Below are 26,992 nucleotides of genomic sequence, written 5' to 3' on the forward strand. Positions count from 1 at the left end.
ATGAGGAAGTAATATTTCTTCCAAACTCTCGAAAAGTACAGTCATTAAACTGATTGAGTGGAACAGTAATATGAGTTTTCTATGTTCCAAGACTGATGGCTGGTCTTATGTAGAGAGGCCAACTTACATTGAAATAGTGGCCCTGGACTAATTTTGTCATTTTCAATGAAGATGACAGCATCTTATAGAGGAAATTGTTTTTAGACAGATGCTAGGTGTATACGAAGAAATCTCAAAATCAAATGCAGTATTATGTGGGCAGAGGTAGGTGCACTCTTTAGCGCTGCAGAAAAATGGGAGGTTCTTTCACACTCTTTGGATGCCACTGTGTAAGCTGCATAAACAGGGGGTGCATGTGGCTTACACTCCACACTTCTAGATCAAGTATACAATCAGCTGGTCTAGTGCTTTCCTTTATGATATGACCAGTTTTAGAACATAGGCTTTCATTTGTTTGCTACTCTATTTACTGAAAAATTATTTTTTGAAAAACTCCACGATACTGAAAAATTAGGTTCTAATCATATTCTTCCCAAAGTGGGACACATTTTCTCTTCTCCAGTCTCTTTCCCTTGCCTGCAACTCCAGTGTAGGTTCTATGTAATGTTTTTTTTTTCCCCCAGTAAGTTCTTATTCTTCTTTAAACCAGAACCAGTTTCTCGTGTTGGCAGTCAACAGTCATAATTGGCACATGGCCCAGTCTTTAAATGGAGCAAAAATTCTATATGTAACGCATTTGACAGGTGGTCAAACTTAGTCACACAGAGTCTTTACATCCCAAGACCAGTTGTTCCTCTGTAGGCTACAAGCAGATGTTGTAAGATGCTTTTATTGGGGGACACGATGCAATAAGTTAGTGGCTAAGTCCTTGCCTTGCATCCACTGGGATTCCGTATGGGTGCCAGTTCTTGTCCCAGCTGCTTCACTTTCCATCAAGTTCCCTGCTTTTGGCCTGTGAAGGCAGTAGGGGATGACCCAGAGCCTAGAGACCCTACACCCATGCGGGGGACCCAGAAGAAGCTCCTGGATTTGGATCAGCTCAGCTCTGGCCATTGCTGTCACTTGGGGAGTAAACCAGAGATGGAAAATCTTTGTCTCCTCTTAGTAAATCTGCCTTTCCAATAATAAAAACAAAATCTTTAAAAATGGTTTTAACGGAGTGAGAAAAAGTCTCTTTTAAACATCTGTCCATTGACCTGTTGTTCTTTGGGATAATCCACAGAAAGATGTGCCACCTTTATTATTGCAATTTTTGAGTATTTGTGGGTTGTATCTTAGTCCTCTGTTCTTTATTTCTAGTTCTAGTGAAAAGCAGAACCATCTTCGTCACCTCCTTCCCTAGGGCCCCCTTCTTGCCTGTTAGTATTTTAACTGCACCCCTTCTTTCCTCTCCCTCCTCCACACTCAAAGGAACAAAACAAAAGCAGTTGCAGCGCTGAGTGGTTCCCAGAATGTACAAAGGATACTCTTGGTGGTGGGATGCAGTTAAAGAAAAAGTTATTTTTCTTTTTACCACTCTTTCAAGCCTTCTGATTCTATTGGAGAAAATTTTAATTTTTGAACTAGTGTATCCTTGTCACTTTTCTGATCTTTGCCAATATCTCCTTAATTATCCAGTGGCATGGTTTTCTTTTCATTGTATTTACTTCTAGGACAAACAATGTCACCTTTGCTGATGGCAAGGATACATTTCTTTCTGTAAAATTTTAAGTACAAAATTAGAAAATACAAAGAAAAGTTAATATAAAAGGGAATCTCCTTTGACAATTAAAATAATATCAATAATCCAATTAATGTTTGAAAAGCACTGCTTGGGCCTGGCGTGATAGCATAGTGGTTAAAATTCTCGCCTTGCACGTGCTGGGATCCCATATGGGCACCGGTTCTAATCCCCGTGGCCCCTCTTCCCATCCAGCTCCCTGCTTGTGGCCCGGGAAGGCAGTTGAGGATGGCCCAAAACCTTGGGACCCTGAACCCATGTGGGAGACCCGGAAGAGCTCCTGGCTTCGGATCGGCACAGCACTGGCCGTTGTGGTCACTTGGGGAGTGAATCATCAGACAGAAGATCTTTCTCTCTGTATTTCTGTCTTTCCAATAAAAATAAATAAATCTTAAAAAAAAAGAAAAACAAAAACACTGCTTGAGAAACAGTTCATTCAGTGCTGACTAAAATGGGTAACCTTGATTTAGACAGTATGCTTTATTTCCCAAGTCCTATTGTGCTGCCTTTATTTATTTGGCAGTTATTTAGTATTACTGGTTCCTATCAGGAAAAACATGTCTACTTACTTCTAGTACTGAAACCTAAGAATTGTTTTGACAGACCCTTGGCAAAAGCATTATGTTTTCCTTTTCAGTTGCTCTGTTTCAAGTATACTTTCATTAATGGTATGGGACTTGTTGACCAGACTGCTTTCGAATACCAAGTAAGTAACATTCATCACCCATCTCAATCCCTCTGCCCAAGACCTCAGTGAGCTGAGATGTGGGAACACAGACTCACCTGTGGCATGTTCCCGCAGACCTACATCAAATGCAAGTTTATCTGTCTGAGATCTTGACGTAGTCAAACAGGTTAGATACTGTGAAAGCAGAGCAGATGACAGTGAAGTCACGTAATTTGGCTGGGTCTTTCTCACCATTAGTTAGCATCCGCTTAATTTCAGGAATGACCTGCTGAAAGTTAACTGGTGCCAGGTTTTTGGGAGACAACTGTTACAATCTGCTTATGTTTCAGACATTCTTATCTGATGACCCAGTTATGTAATTTATAAGGCCAAATGTTCTAGAGATAAATCTGAAATACTAAAGTGGTTTTAGCTCAGAAATTCCCTGAGTATCTTTAGCATGGAGAACAAAGTAAATGGGACATCAATGACCAAGAACAATGGTAAAGCTTGATAAACACTGCCATTTCTTTTTACGCAATATTATATAACAAAATGCACTTACCGAGGTGTTTACTCACATAGCATAATGTTTACGGTACATTGAACTAAGAGGTAATATGAACAACACTTGCATAGTGACAAGTACGAATGTCCAGAAAGCATATTGAAGGGATTTATACAACACTGGTTACAGAAGCCGTCTTAGGATGGGGTAGGAGGGGCACACCATGGGTAAGCCCTTCACTTCTATTTGTTTCATTTTCAAATTTTTCTCATGAGATTTGTAACTTAGTAAAGGTGATTTTTTTTCTGATTATAAAAATACACGTGCAAATACAACTTAAAATGATTTGAAAAATATTTTGGTAAAGAGATCAACAACAGCCTGTTGGCTTCCTCTTTACTTGATGACCACAGTGGCACATTCTAAAGTGGGAGGCAGCTAGGTACTTGGAAAGCACTTTCCGAGTTGTGCTTCTAACTGCTTTCAACAAAGAGCTAGGAAATCACTGTATTCTACAAAGTCCAATGTCACATGCTTTATTCCTAGAACTGCTTGTAAGAGGAATTAGCCAGAGAGAGTGCATGGGACTGTTTCAGAGGAGGAGTTAACTTCCATCATCAGTAATATAAACCTTCATCTCTCTGCCAGGATGTGAGCTTGAGCTGTTAAAGCCAGTGACAGTGTGCTGTTCAAAGTTCTGTTTATCCTCTTTGGGAAAAACAAATGGTGTTAGATTTTGTGAGTCTTAGTGGAAGCCCCAGACTTTGAAATAAAAAAAAAATTATCTCTTTATTCCAGAGATTGTAAGGAAATAAAGTCCCTCCCTTTCCACTCCAACTCAAAATACTCTCCCCTCCTACTCCTGCAGATTTCTACTTGGTCATCTTTGCTTTGTCTTTTGCTAGGAAGGACTACAATGGAAGAATGTTCAAGTGGAGAAGGTCAACTTCTTACTAGTGCTCAGAAAAAAAGTGCTGAGATAAATTATTTAAGAGGCAGCTGCTGATCCTGCTGCCAACTTGCTAGTTTAAAGATTGAAATGAACTTTGCCTCATGTTGCAGGTGTAAAAGTGTGAAAATAAAGTATCAAATTAATGTGCCTGTTTTCCACCAGGGCTAGACAAAGATGACAAAATCTTACACTGACAGTAAGCTAGGGGAATAAATTAAGGGATTGAGAATAAATGGTAGGTGGTGTGGCAGCTATTATGCTTATTTGAGATCATAATATTCTTAGTACTGCTTGCAAAAGATCTGCAGTATCTGTATTTTATAAGCTGCCTTTTTTTAAGCTCTTAAGTTTGTTTTAGGTTATAGAAACCTGATTGCTAACCTGATCATATTTATGCAACTATCTTGTCTGTTATCTTTCTCTTACCTCTGAATTAGCATAATACCTTAGAATTCTTCCAAGATTGAAAACAATACATATTACTCCATTTCTTCTAGCTAGGTAAAAGGAGAAATGTTTCAAAAAATCCCACTGAACATTTTTTTCCTTCCTATGCTGGTTATCCTTGTATACTAAAGAAATGTTATTCCTTGGCTTATTTGGTCATTCATAATTCTGACAAATATTTATTGAGCATCTAGCATGTCAAATGCTTGCTGCCCATGGCATTGTTAGGTTCAGTGAAATCAAAAATGACACAGTTCTTTTCCTCTTAGAGAGTCAGATGTGAATTGAATGGCAATACATAATTAGAGGTAATTATGAAGGAAATTCTAGTACAAGAACATGATATTATTGACATCCTGATTTGTTCCTGTAGTTCAGCTGGTATTATTAGTTTCCTGCATTCCTCTCCCACCCCTCACCTTTCACCTCTCTTTATGGTGAAGGCAGATACCCAGGTGTGCTTACCATTCCGCTGAAAGAGTGACGCAGGAGTATTGCATGGCCATAAAGCAGGGTCCTGTGGCCCCCTCCTTGAGCTGCCTGTGGCAAGGAGGAAAGAAAACTGTCATTTCATGCCAGATGAGGCTTCTCTGACCACAAAGCAGCACAGCAATTTTGGGAGGCAGACTACAAGGAAAAGACCCACGACAAAGCTCCCAAGGAATTCATTCTAGAAGCGAGTGGCTGGTGGATGGGTAGGAGACTCAGGATCGCAGCCATGCAACATCTTTGGGGAGAGGATGTGGGGGCCAAGCCTCTCCTCCTATCAGGCCCTGCCCAGGATCAGCAGAGACACAGAGCTGTTCTACCGGAGAAGCGTGTAAATGACATGATGCTGCTTACCTTCCTTTGAAACTTCTCAGAAGCATTCAGAGTGAGAAAGAGAAACACACGTGATGTAACCACAGCCTAATGACAGAGAGGCAGCATGGCGGGCAGGTTGACTGGCACGTTCTGCACCCTTTGAGACACTAGTCCCTTCAGCCCACTCACTTAAATGGATCATCTTTACACAGATTTCACCCACTGGAGATGACTCTAAAATCCAGGATGTTGAAATGATAATGACAAACAGGCCTTTCAGTTGAGAGACCACATAGGTAACTTCTCTGGTTGCTTGCTCAGTGGCTACCCAAACAGTGCGCAATGCAGCCATGAAAGGAAGCCACTGGTGTCTATTGCTTACTTTTCCCTTTAATTATAGTCACAAAACACAATGCTGAATTGAAGTTATTACAGGGCATGAAACAAATCACATTTTTTCCCTAATTATTGGTGAGTAGGTGGCCTAGAAAATTAGTCTACAGAAAGTTCTAGAATTTTCTGTCATGAATGTTCTCATCCTCTTACCTAAAATCTTTCCTCATCATGCTAACCTGTCCTGAGGTAGCCAAAGTGTTTTGATCAAATATTCATTTGGGAAGAAAGTATTTGAGCACCCTTCCATCTTCAGATAGGTTCAAAAAGATGACACATGGCCTAAGATAGAAATTAATTACTGGGAGAAATTCTAACTTTTTTATGGGTGTGTCAAAGTTATGTTTTATACTCAGAATTCTAAGCTGGTAGCAAACAAGCTATCTAAGATTCTGTTCCTGTCCCACTTCAGCCTCCAGTGCAGCCAAAAGCAGTGCTGGTTTCATTTCCTCTTTAGATTAACAGAATCTATCAAAGAGATGGGTTCTTATGTCATACAACAACTCTGGAGAAAGCAGATAAATACGATATGCTCAAAAAGGGTTGATAATTAAACACAGACATGGTGGTGTTTCCCCTACAGCTATTGAGATATGTAAGTTATCGTGTTAGAATTACAGTATTCTTCATAACATTTTCAATCTTCTTGAAATCACTTGTACTAACTTGGGTTTCTGTGTTTATAAATGTGTCAACAGCTTGTGTTAAAATTAGACATACTAAATGTTTTCACATCTTGTCACACTGACTGCAATTGTGCCTATATGCTTGTATTCTTACCCATGATGGCTTACATTAAAGGCTTAACACACTGGCTCTATGTGTCAAGTTAAATGATTGGATTGGATTGTCTAGTGCTAACCATGGGTCACATCTTCTTCTACTGAAAAATCAGGAGTCAAGAGTTGCTGACCTAGGCATTGCAGCACAGGAAGTGAAGATGTTCCATAGATTGTCTGCATCCCACATCAGAATGTCTGGTTCAATTCCTGGCTGTTCTGGGCTTTGGCTCCCAAATTCCAGCTAATGAACCTGGGCAATAGCAGGTGATGGGTCAGGTGCTTAGCTTCCTGTCTCCCAGTGGAATACCTAGATGGAGGTCTTGGCTCCTGGCTTCAGCTTAGCTGAATCCTTACTGCTGTGAGCACTTGGGGAGTGAACCAGCAGATGGAAGATTTGTCACTCCCTTATCACCCACATTTGTACACTTTCACATAAATAAATCTTTAAAAATTGCTGACATCAAAAGTGATGCAAAGGAACTTTTATTCTTTCTTCTCTGGCACTGAGACTTTATATGCCTTATTGACAGTACTACCAAAGAACCAGAGGAACTTATTGTCCCACTGGGAGTGGATGGGAGGTCTGTGCACAGAACCGTGAGGCCTTCACTGTGGGCAGACACATTCTGAATTACACATGCATTTGTGTGTAAAACCACAAGGGAAGAATAGAAGATATCTCCTTGGTTCCTTCATGGTGACCAACTTAGTAACTTCCAATCATATGACAATGGTCTACGTGTTGTACAGGAATTGCCTCAATTTATCTTCTTCATCATCACTTCAGAATGATTACATTAATTGCCCTTTTCTTTACAGCTATGTAAAACGAGGGTTAGATTGAAGAATTTATTTAAAAATCTTTTAAGTTCAAATGTAAGGCGCACATTGAATACCGATAAAGATATCAAACCATATCATACACTATCTCTTTTACTATGCTTTTGGTAGGAGAATTAAGACTGGTTTTAATTTGAAAAAAATCAAGCTGTACATTAAAATAGCACATCCACCGAAGGAAGTGAAGATCAATAGTACTAAAATGCATGTTGGGGAAAGAGGGTGTGTTAAGGAATCATTTAAGAGTAGACTGCTGACAAGTAGGTGGGTAGTTCAGAGAGTGTGTGAAGGGTGGATGTTTAGTCTTGTGGTTTAGGTGTTGGGTGAGTCACCTGTGTCCCATACCATAGTCTTGAGTTTGAGGCCTAGCTCTGGCTCCTTATTCCAACTTTTTAGTGATGGGGAGGAGGCAATGGTGATGGTTCAAGTAATAGGGCTTTTGCCCCCTATAAGAGCAACCTGGATTGAGTTTCTGGTTCCCAGTTTGGCTTTGCCTCAGTTACTGTGAGTATCTGGGACATGAAGCAATAGATTGCTGGTCTGTCCCTGTCTTCCTGCCTCTAAGAAAAATAAAATTTATTTTAAGTTTTGGAAAATTTAGAAATAAAAGATGCTTATTTTGGTGCAAGAACTGTCTGAAATCCGTGCATAGTTCTTTTTAAAAGAGATGTATTTTTTTATTTGAAAGGCAAATTTACAGAGAGAGGGAGAGACAGAATTCTTCCATCTCCAAATAGCTGCAAAGGCTGCAGCAGAGCCAATTTGAGGCTAGGAGTCAGGGGTCTCCCCTGGGACACTCAAAAATTTGCAGGGGCCCAAGGCCTTGAGTCCTCCTCCACTGCTTTCCCAGTCCATAAACAGGTAGCTGGATCAGAAGTGGACATGAATCAATGACAGAAAGGGACGCCAGTGCTGCAGGCAGATTAGTGTGCTATACCACTGTGCTGGTGCCTAATTTTTTCATAAAATACATTCTGCATAAGCTTCTTAAAGATTGCCTCATATGCCTCAATTTCAAAATACCTTTGGGATAAAAATAAACCTGTCTTTGAATTCTCTTTTCTATAAATATTTGAAATACTGTCATACTGGTGGCAAGAAAGAAAAATCCACATGCAAAAAACTCTGGAAGTGGAGAACATGAAGTGCATGTAGAGATGGATGTGTTGGAATCAGTGAATGCAAGCAAGTTATGATGCTGATGCTATGGTAGAGTATTAAGCCACCACCTGCAGCCCCAGAATCCCAAATGGGTCCAGTTCAAGTCCCAGGTGTCTTGCTTCTCATCCAATTCCCTGATAGTATGTCCGGGAAAGCAATGGCCCAAGTCCCTGGGACCCTACACCCATGTGAAGATGCAGATGAAGCTCCAGGCTTTGGCCTGGTCCATTTTTGACTGTTTTGACCACTGGGGTAGTGAACCATGTAATGGAAGATCTCACTCTCTGGTTCCGCCTCTCTATGTTTTTGTAACTGCTTTTCAAACAAATAAATCAATCTTAAAGATGCAGGTCCAGGGCATTTGGAGCACACATACAGGGTTAAGACTGATGGACTCAGTGAGTGGATTTTATCTAATGAGCAACAGAACATGGGAGGTTTCTGAAAGAAGAGTGTCACCATAAAAGATGTACCTTAGAAAGGGAATATAGAAGGTGAAATGGTAGGAGAAATGGAAGAGTCAGACCCTTGTTGACTACAGGAGGAGGGCTGCATTTGACAGACCCAAGGATTCATTCTTACTCCTCTCTTACACCCCACAGTCAATCCAAAGTATTTTCTCATGCTGCTTTCAAAACACATTCTATATCCAACCACTCACCCTGCTGCTGCTACCAGTCTAATCTACTTTCATGCCTGGACTATCACAGTGGCCTCCTAACTGTACTCATAGATCTGTTCCTTCCTCCTCCAACAGTATCGGCTAACATGGCAGTCAGAGCCATCCTGTTAAAACTGCAGGTCACGTTACATTATTTCCTTGCTCAAAATCCCCAATGGCTTCTGTAACACTTAGAACAGATATATGAAGTCCTCATTACGGTCTCCAAAATTCTGAAATTTTAGAAAGTCCAGATAGAAAATGCTGTAAGCTTTGCAGGCCAAATATGATTTCTGCCATGGAATTCTGTATTTTAAATAATCTCAACAATGTGAAGCTATTCTTACAGAGAAGGCTGTATATGAAAAAACTGTAGACTTCGCCTAGTCTGTAGGCTGGGTTTGGCTGATAGGCCATCCTGCCCTAGTAGACCTGGTCTCTCATACTGACTTTACCTTCCAATAATATGATTTAAAAAAAAATTAACTTATTATCCCAGGATTTCTTGCCCTGACCCCAAATCCCTACCAGTCCTCAACTCCCCCATATCATTAAATAGTATAGTACTTCTTAAGCAGTCATAAGTCTATCATTTGGCTATTCAAACATATCGTGATATCGTAGGCATGGACAATGGCAGAGAGTCCAGCATTCTGTTTTTAAGACACATTCAACAGTTTCATTGGGAGTCCATCTTTGGTGTGTAAGTAGAGATGCACACTGCATTATATCTTCACATCTGTATGTAATAGTCTTTGCTACAGTTACTATACATTCCCTTAAATCAAAGTCCATAAAATAAAAAATAGGAAATTTTCAACATGAAGTTAAATAACCTACTACTGAATGACCAATATGTTGAAGAAATGAATAAAGAAAATCAAAGTCTTTCCTGAAGCAAGTGACATATGTGTAACCTGTGTCAATGAGGAAATTAATAAAACTTTTGAATGAATGAAAACAAAAACAAAACTATCAAACCCCCTGAGATGTAGCAACAAACGATTGGAAGTTATTCATCTCATATTTTGCATGAAGTTTGCCTTATATTAAAGAGAACATATGATATTTGTCCTTTGGGTATTGATTTGTTTCACTGATTATAATGACCTCTAGTTGGAATCATCTGGTTGTAACTGGTATAATTTCATTCTTTTTAATGACTGAATAGTATTTCATATGCCTCAATTTCCTTAACCACTCTTTTGGTGGGCATCTGGGTTGTTTCCCGTCTTTGCTATTGTAGATTCTGCTGCTGTGAATGTAAGATTACAAATCCCTTTCTCATACACAGATTTAATTTCCTTTGGATATATTCCCAGCAGTGGGATAGCTAGGTAATACAGCTGATCAATTTTCAGTTCTCTTAGCACTCTCCACACTAACTTTCATAGTGGTTGTACTAGCCTACTCTCCCACCAACAGTGAAGGAGGGTTTCTTTCTCTCCACATCCATGCCAGCAGGTCTTATTAGTAGAGTTCTGAATGCAGGTGAGTCTCCCTGGAGTTAGGTGGAACCTCAATGTGCTTTTATTTTGTTTTTGTCTGACAGGTAGGGAGCCTGAGTATTTTTTTTCCTATGTTTATTAGGCATTTGAATTTGTTCTTTTGAAAAATGCCTGTTCATTTCATCTGCTCCAGACACATGAGTGTTTTCTTTTTAAACATGCATGCTCCTACCACAAAGCTTTTGCACAAGTGTGTTTCTCTGATTGGAAAGCTTTTCTTTTAATGTCTTCATGACTAATTTTTATTACGCATTCATTTTTTTCTGGTAATTATGGAAGTCTTCTCTGATTGCCCTTTCTAGAAGATCACTCTTACTTGCAGCCCGTCTTGGGCCTAGCGTGGGCGAGCAGGTACAGCTAATCCGACCCCCGGGCTGAGGCCGCCAGGGGCAGGGCTGATGCCCAGGGACGTGACCCTCGGCCGCATGGCTGTGACCGGGGTCCCCAGGCGCAACCGAGTCTCCTGGGAACCTACCAGCAGTCTTCACGCTCACTTGGAAGACTGCTTGGGGCGGCCAGTGCGCCAGTTGGCGCACGGCTTCGCCTGCTGGCCGCCTGGCCAGGGAGCCCTGAGAAATTGGTTCTCTGTATGCTGCTCAAGACGGCTTCATGCTGAAACTGCGGTGTTTTGGGGACACCAAGCAACCCTAAAGATTTCCAATGTCTGTAAATCTCCCTCAGACGAATCTGCTACTATTATTGTTTCACTCCATAAGTTCCGAATGATTGTAACTCCCAATATAATGCCAATTCCTTACGATACACAGTAACTGGGTGGGAACACAGAGAAATCTCTCATCTCCCTTGAAAAAGCCAGGAATCCACATAGTGTAACCTACAGGAACTGGATAGGTATCTTAAAGTTGATAGATCCAGATCAGCATTAGACAATAGCAAAAGCTACAATGACACACAGGGGGAATTAGGAACGACCCAAACAGTCTATTAACAGGTGGTCATATGCACAGAATAGGGGAGAACCCCAGAGCAGAACAGAGGGACTGGAGGAGGCTTATCCCCCACCCACTCCTACCAAGGTCTATCAGAACGGACACCAAGAACGTCATCACAACTGCCAAAGAGAACACAGGGATCTGGAATGCCTCCAGATGCTGTGAACCCAGAGGACAGACATCCCCCCACTTTGGATAAACTACACAAGATGGAAGAAGCTCGAGTCCTTCCACATAGGAACTAACGACATCAGAACAACAGCCAGGAACCACGATCGGTCATCAGAACCAGAAGATCAATAAACTTCCGGAGGGACAATGGGAGAGGAATCTTCTACAGTCCTTACTTAGTTCCAGCTCTGGGCCTCCACCCTCTATAAAGACTAACAAGGTTCCTCCTAAACCCCCTCTCCCCCTACACACACACACACACACACACACACACACACTCATATACACACACTAATAGGATGAGATAACCAAAGAACAATAAAGATAGGTCATCAAGGACTCACTCATGTACTATTAGATGGAACACAAAGAACAAGTACCCATCAGCAAGGTATGAGAGATTTCTCTGCAACACCCCCCACAATCGTTGCACACCTCAATTGAGGAGGTGTCATTGAAATAGTTGTAGAAGGTAGTCAAGAACTTACATGTAATTTTAACATATTGTCTACTCAATACTATGTCAGACATCACATGTTTGCCTTGATTTAACCTGTAATTTATGCTTGGTTGATTGTTACTTTTTGAACCTGTCACTGATACTGTCTCAACCCAGATGTTTTGAAGAATTGAACTTGTTTTTTTTTTTTTTCATATTGTTCCCTCAATACTATGTCAATTAATCCCATAACATTGTATATTGACGCTGATGTTTTGTTGGGGATTTTAACTGACCGGAACTTTACTCTGTTAGCTCTACCTTCGGACCAGAGAAGGTCTTCCCAAGAGGCCACTGAACTTATCTGGACAATAAGACGCTGGACTTTATGCTAGGTATATGCTTGCAATGAAGGAATTTCAACTGAACTTGAACCGCGGTTATGCAGCAAGGTGGAGCAATCCACTATGGGAGGAGGGGTGTGGGAGGGGTAGGGGGACTCCCCAGTGCTTATAAAACTGTATCACATAATACAATGTTAATAACAAATAAAAAAAAAGATCACTCTTACTCAACATTTTTCATGTTTACTACTTTTCTAAATACTACTGAAATACATGTGAAAACATGCTATTTTAAAAATGCACTTAGTTTTTACCCAGAGAATACATACTCCACGAACACAGTCTTTGCTGTATTTGCCAACATACCACTTTTATCACTGTCTGGAACATAGGAGGTGCACATTAACTATTTCCTGAATGAGTGAATAATTTGAGGAGGCCTTCTTTATGTCTCCATCTTATAGCTGGGAAAGAAGGATCACATTTCTATGGTTGGCTCATAAGCAGTGAGTTCGGGTTTGAATTTTGGTGTAATTATAAATTCTATTAATTCTTTGCACTGTTTAGTACTCTGGAGTAACATTTCAGGAAAGATGCTATATACAGAATATTGTGTAGATTTTATAAGGTCTAGACTTGAAGACCAAAATTTTGCAAGGATGAGGTCCTGTCCACACTGAGTGACCTTGGCCATCACCACCAGCAACAGGAGAGTTATCTGGGACTCTCTGGATGGGAGAGAGAAAGGGAAGAGTATTGAAAGGCCCTGATGCCATGTTCAGAGGGAAAATGCTCACCTAGACCATTAATTCAATCAGTTAATCAGTACTTGCAGCACTGATTTTTCTAACAGACACTTCCTTTGGGCAGTTTCCAGAGGACACAAAGGTACCCAGGAGTATAAACCAGATAAAGCAACCAAAGGGGGGGGGGAGTTCTGCCTCTCTCCAGCCATAAACAAATGCCTTGAACCTGTTAGAACTCTAAGCCATCAACATGAGCTTTCATACCCAGAGTTGTGTTTGTGAGTCCCACAGTCTAAGAAATATTTCCAGCCTCCAGGCTGAATGTAACAGAAGGTATAAGCCTTGTAGCCCTGTTGCTGGGAGGGCCTGCAGGGTGAAAGACCATTTGCTGCTTTGAGCTGTGTGTGTGTGCTTTACTTTTTGCTTCCTTTCATTTGCCCTTCCATCCCATGCTTTCAGGTTACGGAACAAAGAGGGCCACACATTCTTGATCATGCTGTGGGTCCCTGGAGGTTTGCATTTCTTCTGCTACAAGTAACAATGAAATAATAATGCTGCCTTATAAGTAAAAGCGGTAACACCAAATAGAGGAGGCAAGCAAAAACAAGTGACCCATTGTACTCAGAGAACATGATGAAAGCATCTACTCATGATAGCTACAAAGTACTACCTTACTAGTCTTTTGGACCAAAACCAAAAACACAAAGCAAAACCTTAGTGTGTAAAATAAAACTCAATTTATGAAATGAAAAGCTGTAACAAGTTAAAGAGTGAGAATAGGAATGTTTGCAGATGCTTATTTGCCTATGTTTGACTTACAGTTTTAATGTCATTTTCATTGAAATAGTAATGGAATACTTAGGAATTTAACAGAATTGTTATTTATAATTAATCTGGAAATGCAAACAGTAAGAAATTGTTATGATGAAAAGGAACCAAGAATTAGGAAACATTAGGAGCAAAATGAGATCATTAGCTTTGGGAATGATTCAGAAGGAATATAGGCAATCCATAAGCAGAATCTGACTACATGAATATATAGCATGATTAAGCAGATTTTTCAGTAAAACACAAGAAAAGGCATGGTTAGGAAGCATACATATTTGTGATATGTGGAAAAAATTAGTATCATTCACTAAGGTCCACAGGAAACAGAGATGAATTCTGGGTGGATAATATTAGGTTACCTTAAGAGGTCCTGGGAAATGTAGTAAATGAGTTTATTTTGATGCAAAACATTTTGACATTGCATGCTAGGGGTCTTCACAAAATTCATGGAAATGATACATTATGAATCTGTGGGTGAATTTTAAAAACTTTTGTATCAACTTTTTGAAGGCCCCTTATATGTCATTTTTAAAATAAATTCTAGAAGTAACATGAAATAGAATGCATAGGCTACATCCTTCATAGATCTACAATTTATCCATCCTTGAAGTAACAGATGCACTCAGTAACAACAAAAAAGAGACAATTGCATGAATGTTACTGGTCAGTGGTGTTATGGTTGCAGCATGGATTGTTCCTGACAAAACAAGAGTTGAGTCTGTGTTCCAAATGCAACAGGTTTGAGAGGTGGTGTGTGGGTTATAGGAGGCACACCCTTCACACAAGTGCTCATGTAGAGTGTTGACTATGGAGCAAGTTCAGCTTCCTGTTTGACTTCCTCTACTAGCTCTCTTAGTTTCTTTCTTACACATGTGCCTGTTTTTTCTAACATGCATGGAGCAGTATGTGGAGCTCATTTGAAGTCAAGCAGATGCTGCTGCCTTCTCAGCCTCAGTAATTGTGAGCCCAAATCTACAGCTTTTCCTTATAAATCACCCAGTCTTGGGTACTCTGCTACAGCAATAGAGAACAGATAGAACAAATGGAAACACTGACATTTAGTACAAAAATTTGTTTCACTCTGACGAAAGTGTTACAGCTCACTGAAATATGAAAAAAGCCTCAAATAAAGGAGGTAGGCAAAGAATATGAATAAATGATTCATATAAGAATAAATTTAAAGCATACAAAGATATTTTACCTCTTCAAGTAATAAAAGAGGTAACGATTAAAACAATCTGGATGCATCAACTTTGCCTCAATGAGATTTGCAATACTTGGGGTGTGTGTAACTTCATGCTATCAGAGTTGCAATTAAGCTGATGTGATCTTGGGCAAGGTGGCACTGAATGCTACATTTTTGCAAAGCAATGTGGCAATATATAAAAAGAGCTTAAAGAAGTCCATAACCTTTGGTGTAGTAATTCTATTATTGGGAATAATTCAAGAGCAGCAGGGAAGTAGGCACACAGTTGTGATAAGAACATTATAATGGGTGCAACAAAACAAAAAGCCTGGAAGGAAGCTGAATATCCAAAAGAAAAAATTGTCTAGTAAATCATGAGGCTTCTTCAGTATGTTCTCTTCTGCAGCCATTAAGGAAGGCAATTACAGAATCTATGTGCAAACAGAAATATGTTTATGATATGCTACTGTGAAAACAGTGGAATACAAAATGCCTGAGACTATTTTATATTTATATGTATGAATGATAAGGAAACCTATAAAAATGAAATAATAACTTTGATTGAAGAGCCACTGAACTTCTTTCCTTTCTCAAATGCTTTTTATACTCTTACCAATAATCATTTTAGTAAAAATGGTCAACATGTTGCATGTGTTTAAAGGGATGGAATGCTATTGAAGTGTATGTCTGCTCAAACCTTAGTTGCTGGGGTAGACATTTGGCATAGCAGTTACAATGTTGGTTGTAAATACAGCATATTGGAGGGGCTGGGTTCATGTTCCAGCCCTGTTCCTGCTTACAGGTTCCTGCTAACATGTGTCCTGGGAGGCAGCAGATGATGGCACCAACCCAATGGGAGACCTGGATTGAGTTCTGAGTTCTTGGTTGGCCATGTCCAGCCTTGGCTGTTGTGGGCATCATGGATTATCCTAGTAGAAAGGAGGGTACTCATGATCCTTATGTCTCTCTGCCTTTCAAAGGAACAACACCACTACTTCTTGAGAGTGCAATGTATTTACCAGTCTTCTTGATCAATGGCTTTACCACCCATCTGAAAGGAAGATAGGAATGGCTATCTAGCATTCATGCTTGCTTTCATGTCCTGATTCCAGAGTCCAGCTTTTCCCTGGTGTTACCACAAATTTCACAAATTAAAATTTATTTAAAATACCTCTCTGCCTCTCCTTATGGCTCTCTCATGTTCAGCTACAGACTGAAAAGGAAAAATCTCTTGCAATAGTGGTTTACTCCAAGTACCATTTGTGCACATACCTCTTGTATCTGGAGACTTGGTTTATATGGATTACTCTATGTGTTCCATTGTGCACTTCCTTAAACTTTTGGATACCAGATCTATTTTTTATCTTACCTGGAAAGCTGGACCATCACCACCTATGGCAAAAATCCTAAGGACCACTCTCAAGTGACCTATTTTTCTTGGAAGATGAACAGATGGGGCTAGACCTAGACTGCTATGTGCCAAATAACACTGAAGGAATAGACAACATATTTTCCAAAGAGGTCTTGGTTATAAACTCCAGAAAACAGAGTCTTATATTAAAGCAAGATCTTGTTGTATACTCTGGAATTTGAGAGTACAAGTCTAGGTGGGAAGAGCCCATGGCTTATGGACATGGCTTTGTCACTAGAGTGAAAACCACTGAATATGGGAACAGGGAGTCAATAGGTATATGACAGCCTCTTCAGTGGCCTAAAGGTGGGGAATTCTGAAGAGACCAACATGGGACACCTCAATTGTCTCTGATATCTTTTGTTGGAGAATCACTATACTTCACTCCTCAGTGAGCCAACAGCCAAGTCGTGCTTTTCCTGAGCTGAACCATGACACTGCTTACCTCCTGTGGCTCTGAACCATTGCATTAAAACACAGCACCCATATGTGCTGTATTCTTTAAACCGGACATCCTGATTTTTCTACCTACAATGTGATGGTTACTATGAACCTAAAAGCAACAACCAGAGGTGCCACAGATAACTTTGTGATGGGACCCAAAAGAGACTTCTCTTTCAAAAATCCATCAGGTGAGCCTGAAGCAACTCAACCTTAAGACAGGTGAACTCAAGGATGTGAGGCTATTTTCTCCTTGACATTATTCCTAGCCCCCTCGAGGTATTGTTAGAAATGAAAATCAAAAATTGGATTTTAACGAGGTTCTGCTGTTACCCTTGTAACAAGGGTTACATCCATATCTTCACTGCTGCCTTCTCCCTAATAGGGGGTTCTAAAAACTCTGTGCCAAAAGTTTACTCTTTAAAGGATGTCTATTTTGCCATGAATCAGGGAGATCACGCACAAACTCAACTTATTCATTCTCCACCACCCAGCACTGAATGTCCAATTTATTATTCCTGTGTTTTTTCACGAATGGAACACAGCCACCTCTCCCTCTTGAAAGAACCCAGACTTGTTATTTTTCCTGGATAACAATTCTGTGCAACCTCTATTATACTTGTATTATTAACTTCACAATCACATGGAGATATTTCGGGACAAAAGGATGAAAGGCCAAAGGCTAATTTGAGAAACTGTAAATTCCAGGTCATGAGCGTCCTTTGAGGCAAGAGTATGCACTTCAGTGAAGTGCACATTTCCAGGATAACACCCACCTGCTTTCTGGTTTGTGTAAATGGAACCCAAAGAGCAAGTAAAATCTGAAATGGTCCAGCAGATTTGGGGACTGCAAGCATCCACTATAGCAACCTAGACATGATTCTGTCCTGTGGGCATTTAGCTGTGCAAAAAGGAAGAGTCCTTGGATGGTGAAAGCTTAAGTCATAAATATACATCAGAAGACAACTAAAGAGTCTCCTCTATTCCAGGTCTATAAGAATCTAAACAGACGTGTACAACAATTTTGTTGCCTTTCCATTTCAATGCATAATGGTTGGGGAACAAACTAAATGGCTGAGGCCATCAGGATGAAAGAGGTAGCTGAGTTGGACATGGATGGGGTCATCTGGTAGACATTTGGGCCTTTCTTTGAACACAGGTGTCACCAGGAAGGCTGAGATTCCCAACTTCAGTTCCAACCCGTTTCTTACTATGTTTTCTTCTAAAAGAGAAAACTGATAGATGTTTGCCAGGGTACTAATCACACTGAGATTGATGACAAATACACTTTGGAAAGAGCTGAGGAATGGGAAAATTCCCTTCTCCCTCCAAAACACATACACACCTCCATCTGCAGTTCATAGTCTGCAGTCTAAGAATCAAACATTTCTGAGTTCGGTTTTTACATAAAAAGATACTTTGAGTCTATTATGTTCTACAGACAGTGCTCTGGAAAATATTCTCATGCTACTCCACCTGAATTGGGTCTCTGACAAAAAATGGTGGGGCCAGTGGCAAGACTAAAATGCTCCAATGCTTTCTCTCACACACCAAATATAACTACCTTGAACATTTCCTACAAAAGTTTAACATTTGAAAGATCAGATTACCTTGACATGAAAAACTGGAGACTAATCCATGTTTTCTCTATCTTTTAAAAAAATAATTGTCATCCTAGGAATTTGCAGATAACAAAATAGGGGTATGGTTTTATTGTAAAACCCCAGTTGAGTCCTACTGTGTACAAGCTTCTAACTTTGTAGATTATAAGGCAGTAGATCAACTATATTTTGTTATTTGATCCTCTTCTTCACACCTTAAATCTCTTGTTTCCTTTATCATGAATGTCTTCCATCAGCCGTTTTCTGTGGGCTTCAATCCTGTTCCTGTTGTACTCATCTTACCGGATGGAAATTGACTCATCTTGTTCTCTCAATATTTGCCAGAACAAGCCTGGAGCCAAGTTTGTATTCCTAAGCAAACATGCTTTTTTTCTGGAGTATGGGGCCTTAGGTGGAGAGGCTAACTCTCAAGTATTCTGTTTATGTGTGGCCTGTGCATGGACAGAGGAAGAAATGCACCTGATACCTTCTGCCTGTGAATGGTCTAAATAGCTGCTCGGTAGTAACTACATCATTCTGTGAATATCTCATGCATTCATTCCACGAAATGGTTTTCAATCTCAGCTACAGTCCATAATCACTATTGGAAAGTGGAAACATGAGAATAAACATAACAAAAATTCTGAGTCATTACCCTACCATTCTGACTTGGTAGGCATGCAGAAGGGCGTAGGCTGACAGGTAAAGTGATACACTGTGAGGCTTGAAAGTCACAACTAGGACTTCCTCAGTCACAATGGATCTCTGAGCAAGTAGTTAGTATGCAATTCATAGTCAGAAGCTACTTGTCCATTCTCAGAATCATTCTTCTGAACCCTTGACTTTACTTTTAATATAGAATTTCACAGATGCAAGGAACAAATATGATAGCTTCCCTTGGCCCTTGATAGCTTAAAACTAGTCTAACTTTCTACCTCTCATTCTTTCAGCTCTGCTGCTACATATGTGACAGAGGGAAATCCACACATCCCCACTATAAAATCTATGTTGAGATTGCTAAACAACTCAAGCTTGACAGAGGAAGGGTTCCAGGCACTGTGGTTAACTCTGAGTCACCCATTCTCACATCCTCAGTGATCAACTAGACCTTTCTTGACCTGCCTCACGGGCAACATAGATCTCCTTTCCTACATGTCAGGACTCTATGAGGCACGGGAATAGATGGAGGAAACTCCCAAGAACCACAAGTCAGAAGCACAGGGAATTTCACTATTTCTTCTCTTACCACTTGGTCACCCACCTGAAATCATTACCTCTTGTCCTTTACTCTCACTGATTGCTTGTCCCTTGAGGTTCCTAGTCCATTGGGGTATGCCTCAGCATTCTACATTGTCATTTACAAGACCCTACCTCTCTGTGTGTCTGCAGGGTGATTAACATCTTGTTTTGAATCATCCAACACTTGTGTGGATGATTCACATGGTTGTTCTATTCACATGGTTGCTTTCAACATCCCACCTTCCAAAGGTCTGGCTTAGGTCCAAGCACTGCTTCCATCAACTAGCTCTTCAATCACATGGAAAAATAGAACTGTATTTTTTTAAAATAAAAAGGTCTCCAATGCTGATCTGTGAATAGAAGCTGAGGCCCAGATAAAACAAGAATCAACTGATCTATTTTTCTCTCCATTGTGCAGGCAGAAAATTTATCACAGTGACATAAGAAAGATAACCTACTGGGCTGATGGCAAAACCTGAATTCCCCTGAGCTTAAGACATCATGGTGGGCATGTGGCAAGGGAGATGGCACATCAATAGCAGTTCCCGTACAGCAAGCTCCTGTGAGTGGAGAAGGAAATGCCAGCATAGAAACACTGAGGACACAGTGTAAAAAACATAAAAATTAACAAAACTAAATCCCAGTTGTGCTGACGTTTGCCTCATTCAATGGGTAGAGAAAAAAAAAATGATGTCAGTCATTTCCCTGTGGGGTTGGTGGATCCCATTAACATAATTTGGTGACCTGGTACCAAAAAGAGCCTTGTAGCTGATCTCTGCTCTATCCAGGTCACTGCTAACTGGAAACCAATCTTTAGAAACCTGAAGGAGCAAAAAGGTCCCCCAAGATCATTTCTGAGGGTCCACAGAAAGATGGGAGAACCAGAGGAAGATACTGACTGACTTGAGCCAAGGCAGGCTACTGTACTCACTGAATGTCCGGTTTTCAATATGCACCACCAGCTGTGTGTACATCTTCCAGAATCCAACAACATCTTTTTGACATTCTAGACAATTATGTCATGAAACCAGGAAATGGAAAGAACCTCAGCATGAACACTTGTAAAGTAAGAAATGTTGGGGGAAGGGTGGGAAGCTTGCAATGTAACCAATAGGTTACACTGCTGGTTGAAAGACCAGCATCCCATATCAGAATGTTGGTTTGAATTATGGCTGCTCTTCTTCCAAACCAACTTTCTGTTAACACAACTAGGAAAGCAATGGAAGATGGCTCAAATTCTGGACCCCTGACATCTATGTAGGAGACCAGGATGGAGTTACAAGCTCTGGCTTTGACCTGGCCAAGATCTGGCTGTTATGTTCATATGGGGAGTAAACCAGTGGATAGAAGGTATCTTTCTCCCGCATTTTCTATTGTTCTGCCCTCAAAATAAATAAATAAATAAAAAATCATTAAGTAAATGGACAATTCAGTATAATATGCTGTTTGTACAATGGAAACTGTTCCTTAAGAAAAAAAACAGGATAATAAATCTCAGATTTAAGCAATGTAAGAGGGAAGCTAGAAGTATGTTGGAGATATTACTTTTAAGTTTAAATTCGTGCTTTTCAGAATAAAGTCTCACTTCATCTCCAATGTCATGTAGGTTTTATCCTACTATTGTTTCCTCCAATCTCAGGCAAATAGAGAAAGCTCAAATTTGGCCTAAAATGGTTATGCCAAGGACAATGGAACATGCACCTCTAACACTAGAATCTGGTCTGTAATGAGCCAGTGATACAAATGGGTAATTTGGTTACACAGCTCGTGACAAAAATTACGGTAGGTCCAGGCTAACCTGTCTCTTGAAATGCCAGTTAACACCTGATCAACAAGGGAGGTCTGAACATTCAGGTGTCTTGAAACCTGCCTGGGTGTCTGAAGAAAGCAATAAGCCCATGTTAATGCTAGAAGAGGAATGTGCTGACATATTATGTGAACCGTTACTATAATGCATGTGTGAGTTTCCAGCACTGTTTTAGAGCAGTGGCTTATAGAATTCAAATCCTTATAATCTATAAAGTAATTTTTCAATCACTAGATTGCAAAATGAGTTCTTAAACTAGAAGGGCGATGTAGAAGAAAGAAGAACACTGAACTTCTCATTGATTTCATTAACAGGGTGACCCAGACTGCCTTTGACTGGGGATCATATTTTCTGTTAACCCATTTTTCTGTTAACCTTGCAGGAGTTCCTTCTGGAACCCAAGGCTGTATGTAATATCACATGATATACACGCTGAATGGTATGAAGCCACTTGGACATCATTTCAGGGAGGTTTGGACAGAGATGGCAAATTCTCTGACTTTGGAGCCTACTGTGATTTATAAAGATTAAATTGAAGCTAACCTGATAGTCTTGTCTAAGAAGTGAATACGTTTAAAGCTCTAGCAGATATAAAAGCCTTTTGGCTTGGGAGGATGCAAGCAGAGATTTTGAAATCCATGACAAATTAGAAACAAGTTTACGTAAATCTATGCGTGAATCTCAATTTTGTTTTCCACCAAAAGAAACATGTTCTGCCAGGAAGTCTGAAGCACCTGTCAATGGATGCATGTTCATTGTAAGCAGCATCCTGTGCTGTGCTGCAACCTGAGAATAAGTTAAAGAAGGCAGAACGTATTGAATAAAACATGAACATAAAATGCAGAAATACCTTGGCTATTTTGAAAGTCCATAAGAATCAGCAAATGGGACAACACCCTGCTTAAAGTATTGAAACAACTGATTTTTAAACATAGTTTACCATAAGACATCAAACTAACAAGGCTATTTTTCTTCTGTAGAATCACATTTTCGTAGCTGAGCCCATAAATAAAATTTTAAAAAAACATAGACACAAATAGATTTCTTTTATATACGGGAGATAAGTTTGGAAGCATTTGTCTTTCCAAATGTTGAGTGATACGTATTATGCACAAGGAAGAAAAACATATGAAGGGTAGCAGTGTTAAAATGAAGTCAATATATTTAGAACCAAGTGTATGTCAAAGAGTTCATAATTATGGATAGACAAATGAAAGAAAGTATTGGCAGCACTAAGGAATATAGTTATGTTCCTACAAGGAAAATTCCTACAAGGATAAAAAAAATATGTAAAGTAAGAATTGGACTTGTTAAGACCAAGGAGTTAGCATTGTGAACTCTGAATTCCTGGTTGTCCTGGCAACGGCTCAACTGAAGAAATCTAATGAAACGCTTCAAAGTGTAGGTGAAGCAACCCTGGCCTATGCAGCTCTACTTGGGGAGAGTTCAGAAGGGATTTGGGCCAACCAAACAGGGTGGGCTTAGGAGAGGAGGGGCTAGAGTTCCACATTCCAGGTCTATTCCTGCAGGTCTATTATTCTCCTGCTGACTGAAATCAGTGAAGAAGTCATGCATCTGTGTATCACTGTTGCTTTGCCAGCCCTTCACTGAGCAGCTGGCAGGATCAATGAAATGGAAAACAGCAATCGTTCACTCTTCTTGAGACCCAAGCCAAATATCTGGGGTCAGGGGACTGTGCCTTCTGCTGCTTCCACCATTCCCACCTCCTGAGCATGGCCCAGGGTGTCAGGTCTGCTTAGGTAGGAGAAAGGAGAAGATCAAAGAGTCAAGCTTGCCATAAACTGTACAACCCCAGGCAAAACAAGTAGTTCTAGAAAGCTAGCATCTGGTTCATGTTCACTTTCTACTTCCTCTCATTTATACTGATGAAGATGCATGGTATTGGGCTGGTTTCAAAACTAAACAGTGAATATGAATTTGAGGTATGATGCTATGTCAGGTCGTTACTCCTGAAATCCAAATAAACATAAAAGTTGGATCAGAGGTTGCAGTAAGTCCCTTTATCAGGCTGGTGTGAGGCAGGGCAGAAGGGAAACTTAACAGGGTTGTAAAGTATGAGGCAGGGTACCAAAGACCCCTGTGGCAATATCTTTTTATCCCCTGGGTTTGTATTCTACATGGGAATAAAGAGTAACACACTCAGTTTTACAGAAGCAGCACCATAGCTCTCTGCATAAATAATTGCAATTCAATTATCTCTACATACTGAAAAATAAGTAACAGATTTCTATAGTGTAGGATAATTTTGAACATACTTCAAGTCATACCTTTAGGAAAAAACCAACATATGCATAGTATAAAGACACACACATTTAGTAGGGAAGCAACTTCTGCAGCCAAAAGATTGTTCTTAGAAGCAGCTTCAGTCTCAGCATTGCACCCTTTTGGAATGTTATTCAAGTTCTGCCTGTTGCCCTCCACCTTATCAAAGTAGATGAAAACCAGAAACACAGTCCGGGAGTACCTCATCCCCAAGAGCACAGCATTAGTGAGAAGACAACAGGAAGCTCTTGTTCATATGCTGGTGACAATGCATGCTTCTCTCAGTAATAATAATAATAAAGAAGCAAAACTGATGACCATAACTCAAAAGTGACTTTCCCCTTGCACCACTGAGGTACAACCTGTAGGGTAAGCACAAAGAAATATGTGAAGAACCACAAGGGAACGCATGCGCTGTATATAAGAATGGATTTTGCGAGTTTCACAAGCCTGGGAACCTGTACAATTGCCACAGGGAAGAAACCTGATGATCAACAAGGAAGGGACTTTAAGAAAAAGCTTTAACCTGTACAAATTACTGAAAATTCTAATAAAATAAAACCACCCTATAATTCTAACAAGAAAACATAAAAAGGATAGTTTTTTTTTTAAGAGAAGGTAGACATCTCCACTTGAAAAGCTAGCTTTTATGAAGAGACTTTCCTCATTTCTCTGATGACTCAAGACAGATATCAATCCCAGCGCAGGTGTCTGGGAGCCACACTTTGCACAGGGGCTAAGACTCAGAGAAAGGCTTTCCCTGTATCATTCAGGCCCGCTAGGTTCAACTTCCTGTCCCAGAGCAACAGCTCGGAACATGTAACGGAAGACTTGGCCCTCACCCACGAGGTACACACACAGTCAGCCTTCTGCTTTCCTCTGCAGGTGACCAGCTCTCTGCAGAGCACGGGCCATTTTTGTCTCATTGCATCTCTTAATGGATCTCTTGTTCCTTTCCCCGCTTTCTGGTCCCACAGATTCTACATCATTCTCAGGTCCTGCATTCTAGAATCAGAGAACAGTTCCCATAAGGTTGGGGTTTCGGTTGCAAGGATTTTACTTGTAAGGATTAAAATGACAGCTAGAGTCAGATTTTTCAGGCACCGAGTTAATTTTTCTTCACCAGAATGTCCAATTTATTAAATTTTCACAATCAGAAGTTGGCTTTGTCTCCAGTTCATTCAATCCTTCCTATTGCTATATATAATTTAAACTGCTAGCTATTAAAACTGTATTATATGAACAAAGAAAATGTCTAATAAATGAACCAAAGGGTTTCTGTTCTTATACATTGTCTTGAATTCCAAAATGTTTTATTTTCTCTTAATTTAGTAATCTTTCCCAATATTTTCATTTTTAATTTCCTTTTCTGAATTTTTGCATTACCCATAACAATTAACACACATTTATGGAGTTACATTGTGAGATTTTTAAAAAATAGCAAATGTGGTAAAAGATTTCCTCTAAATTAAACATCTTACAACTTATAAGTAAATCGTTTCTAAAAATTGAGGCAAAACTCGTTTTTATAATCCATCTGAGTTTCTGCCCTCCAATTAAACAGCTATTGTTTTTATTAATCCAGGAGAATTTCTACCAAGGCATTTCTCTGAAAGAGAGGCATCATCACATATTAGGTGCTGAATAAAGTATAGACAGCCCAAATCCTGACCACCACTCTAGCAAATTTTAATAAGGATATTTACATCTTGTACAATTAAAGTGTACAAAGACTTGGTACAGCCACGGAGGAAAGCCCAGACTTGCTAAAATGAGTGAAGCTGTTATGGCAATGCTGTTGTAGCAGAGCATTTTGATGCCCAGCACAAGAACGCAAGGAACTCCCGAGTATGTGACATGAGCAGAGCTAAATGCTGTCACATTTGCAAAGTAACACCAGGATCATTCTGGCATCCTACTTTTAAACATGAGGTGCCTGCTTCAGAATAAGCCAGTTTCACCTAAGAAAATTCAAGTGCATAATTGCAAAGTATGATATTCACAAAGTAAGAGAGACGAAAGTTTTCTGCTTTAAAAATCCATTCTTTCACGTGAAAATGCTTCAGCTAGGATATGAAGAAATGTAAAAAAATACTGGTTGACATTAATGGTTATATTCTTAAGTGTTGAAATGAACATTTGCTCTCCTGCTGGTTCACTGTGAGGATATTGCATGAGGGAGGGAAAACATTAAACTAGCTTTTTTCATTTTTATTATGAATTCCAGCCTTATGGCAGAGCAGAGCTGGAGCTGTGCAGCAGAAGCCTGAATAGAGGGTGAGGCTGCACACCCCATCATCTCACCAGGCTGAAACCAATGGCCACAGGCCATGTAGACCAAAAACCAAAGGCACACACTAAGAACGTTGTGTCACCATCTCTGTACTCATGACACTGGCATGTGTGGTTAAGAAAGGACTTTGTTTTTAAATCGCAGAGGCATGAAAAATGGAAATTGGTCTGACTGTTCACAAGTGAAAGACTCAGTTCATCACAAATACAGCTTGGAGTCAATTGACCATTCAAAGTACTTGTACATGCACCAATAACATACCCACTTTGAGAGGTCACTGAGCTAGCAAACCAAAAACAAAATAGCAAATGGTATTTTAATGTGTACAGGTCTTACTCAAAAAAATTTGAGGATTCTACTGGTGTTTACTGCAGAACAAAAATTCGTTGAGAGTAAAGAGATTTCCTACCAGGTAAACATTTTACCTAAGCTAGAGGGTAGTACTGACTAAGTTTGTTTTTGCTTTTCCCAGGATAGTGCTGATGTCATCAAGAAAACTAGAAGCAAGCGATGTTTCCTAGCCTCAATTCACTTGCACCTCCTCATAATTACATTTATACTCATATTAGAAAACCCTCTCAAGGTCTCAAGAATAGTCATTATTTACATCAGACTATTTTAAATTTCTTATTTAAAAATGCAATCAATCACACTTCTCTTTTACCAAAGATGCCTCTAACCATGAAGTGTGTTCTTTCAGAGAGATTGTTTTTTATGAGCCTATTTGTTTATTGAAAGTCAGAGTTACAGAAGGAAGGAGAAACAGCAACACATCTCCTATCTGCTGTTTTTTTTCCCTCACATTGC

General features: G+C 39.9%; 1 protein-coding gene across 3 annotated transcripts in view; it reads right to left on the reverse strand.

Moving 5' to 3' along the window:
* RYR3 (ryanodine receptor 3) overlaps positions 1-26,992 on the reverse strand; it is a 507,269-nt gene that overhangs the window by 277,931 nt on the left and 202,346 nt on the right. For all 3 annotated transcript variants that reach the window (XM_040969180.1, XM_040969181.1, XM_040969179.1), the window contains exons 4-5: positions 4,760-4,834; positions 2,504-2,582 (exon numbers count right to left, since the gene is read on the reverse strand). In XM_040969180.1, coding sequence (XP_040825114.1) covers positions 2,504-2,582; positions 4,760-4,834 — 154 coding nt within the window. The remainder of the gene's footprint in view (positions 1-2,503; positions 2,583-4,759; positions 4,835-26,992) is intronic.

Source organism: Ochotona curzoniae, unplaced genomic scaffold, assembly GCF_017591425.1.
Source record: "Ochotona curzoniae isolate NIBS_2020 unplaced genomic scaffold, NIBS_Ocur_1.0 scaffold_4701, whole genome shotgun sequence".
NCBI classification, from domain to species: Eukaryota; Metazoa; Chordata; class Mammalia; order Lagomorpha; family Ochotonidae; genus Ochotona; species Ochotona curzoniae.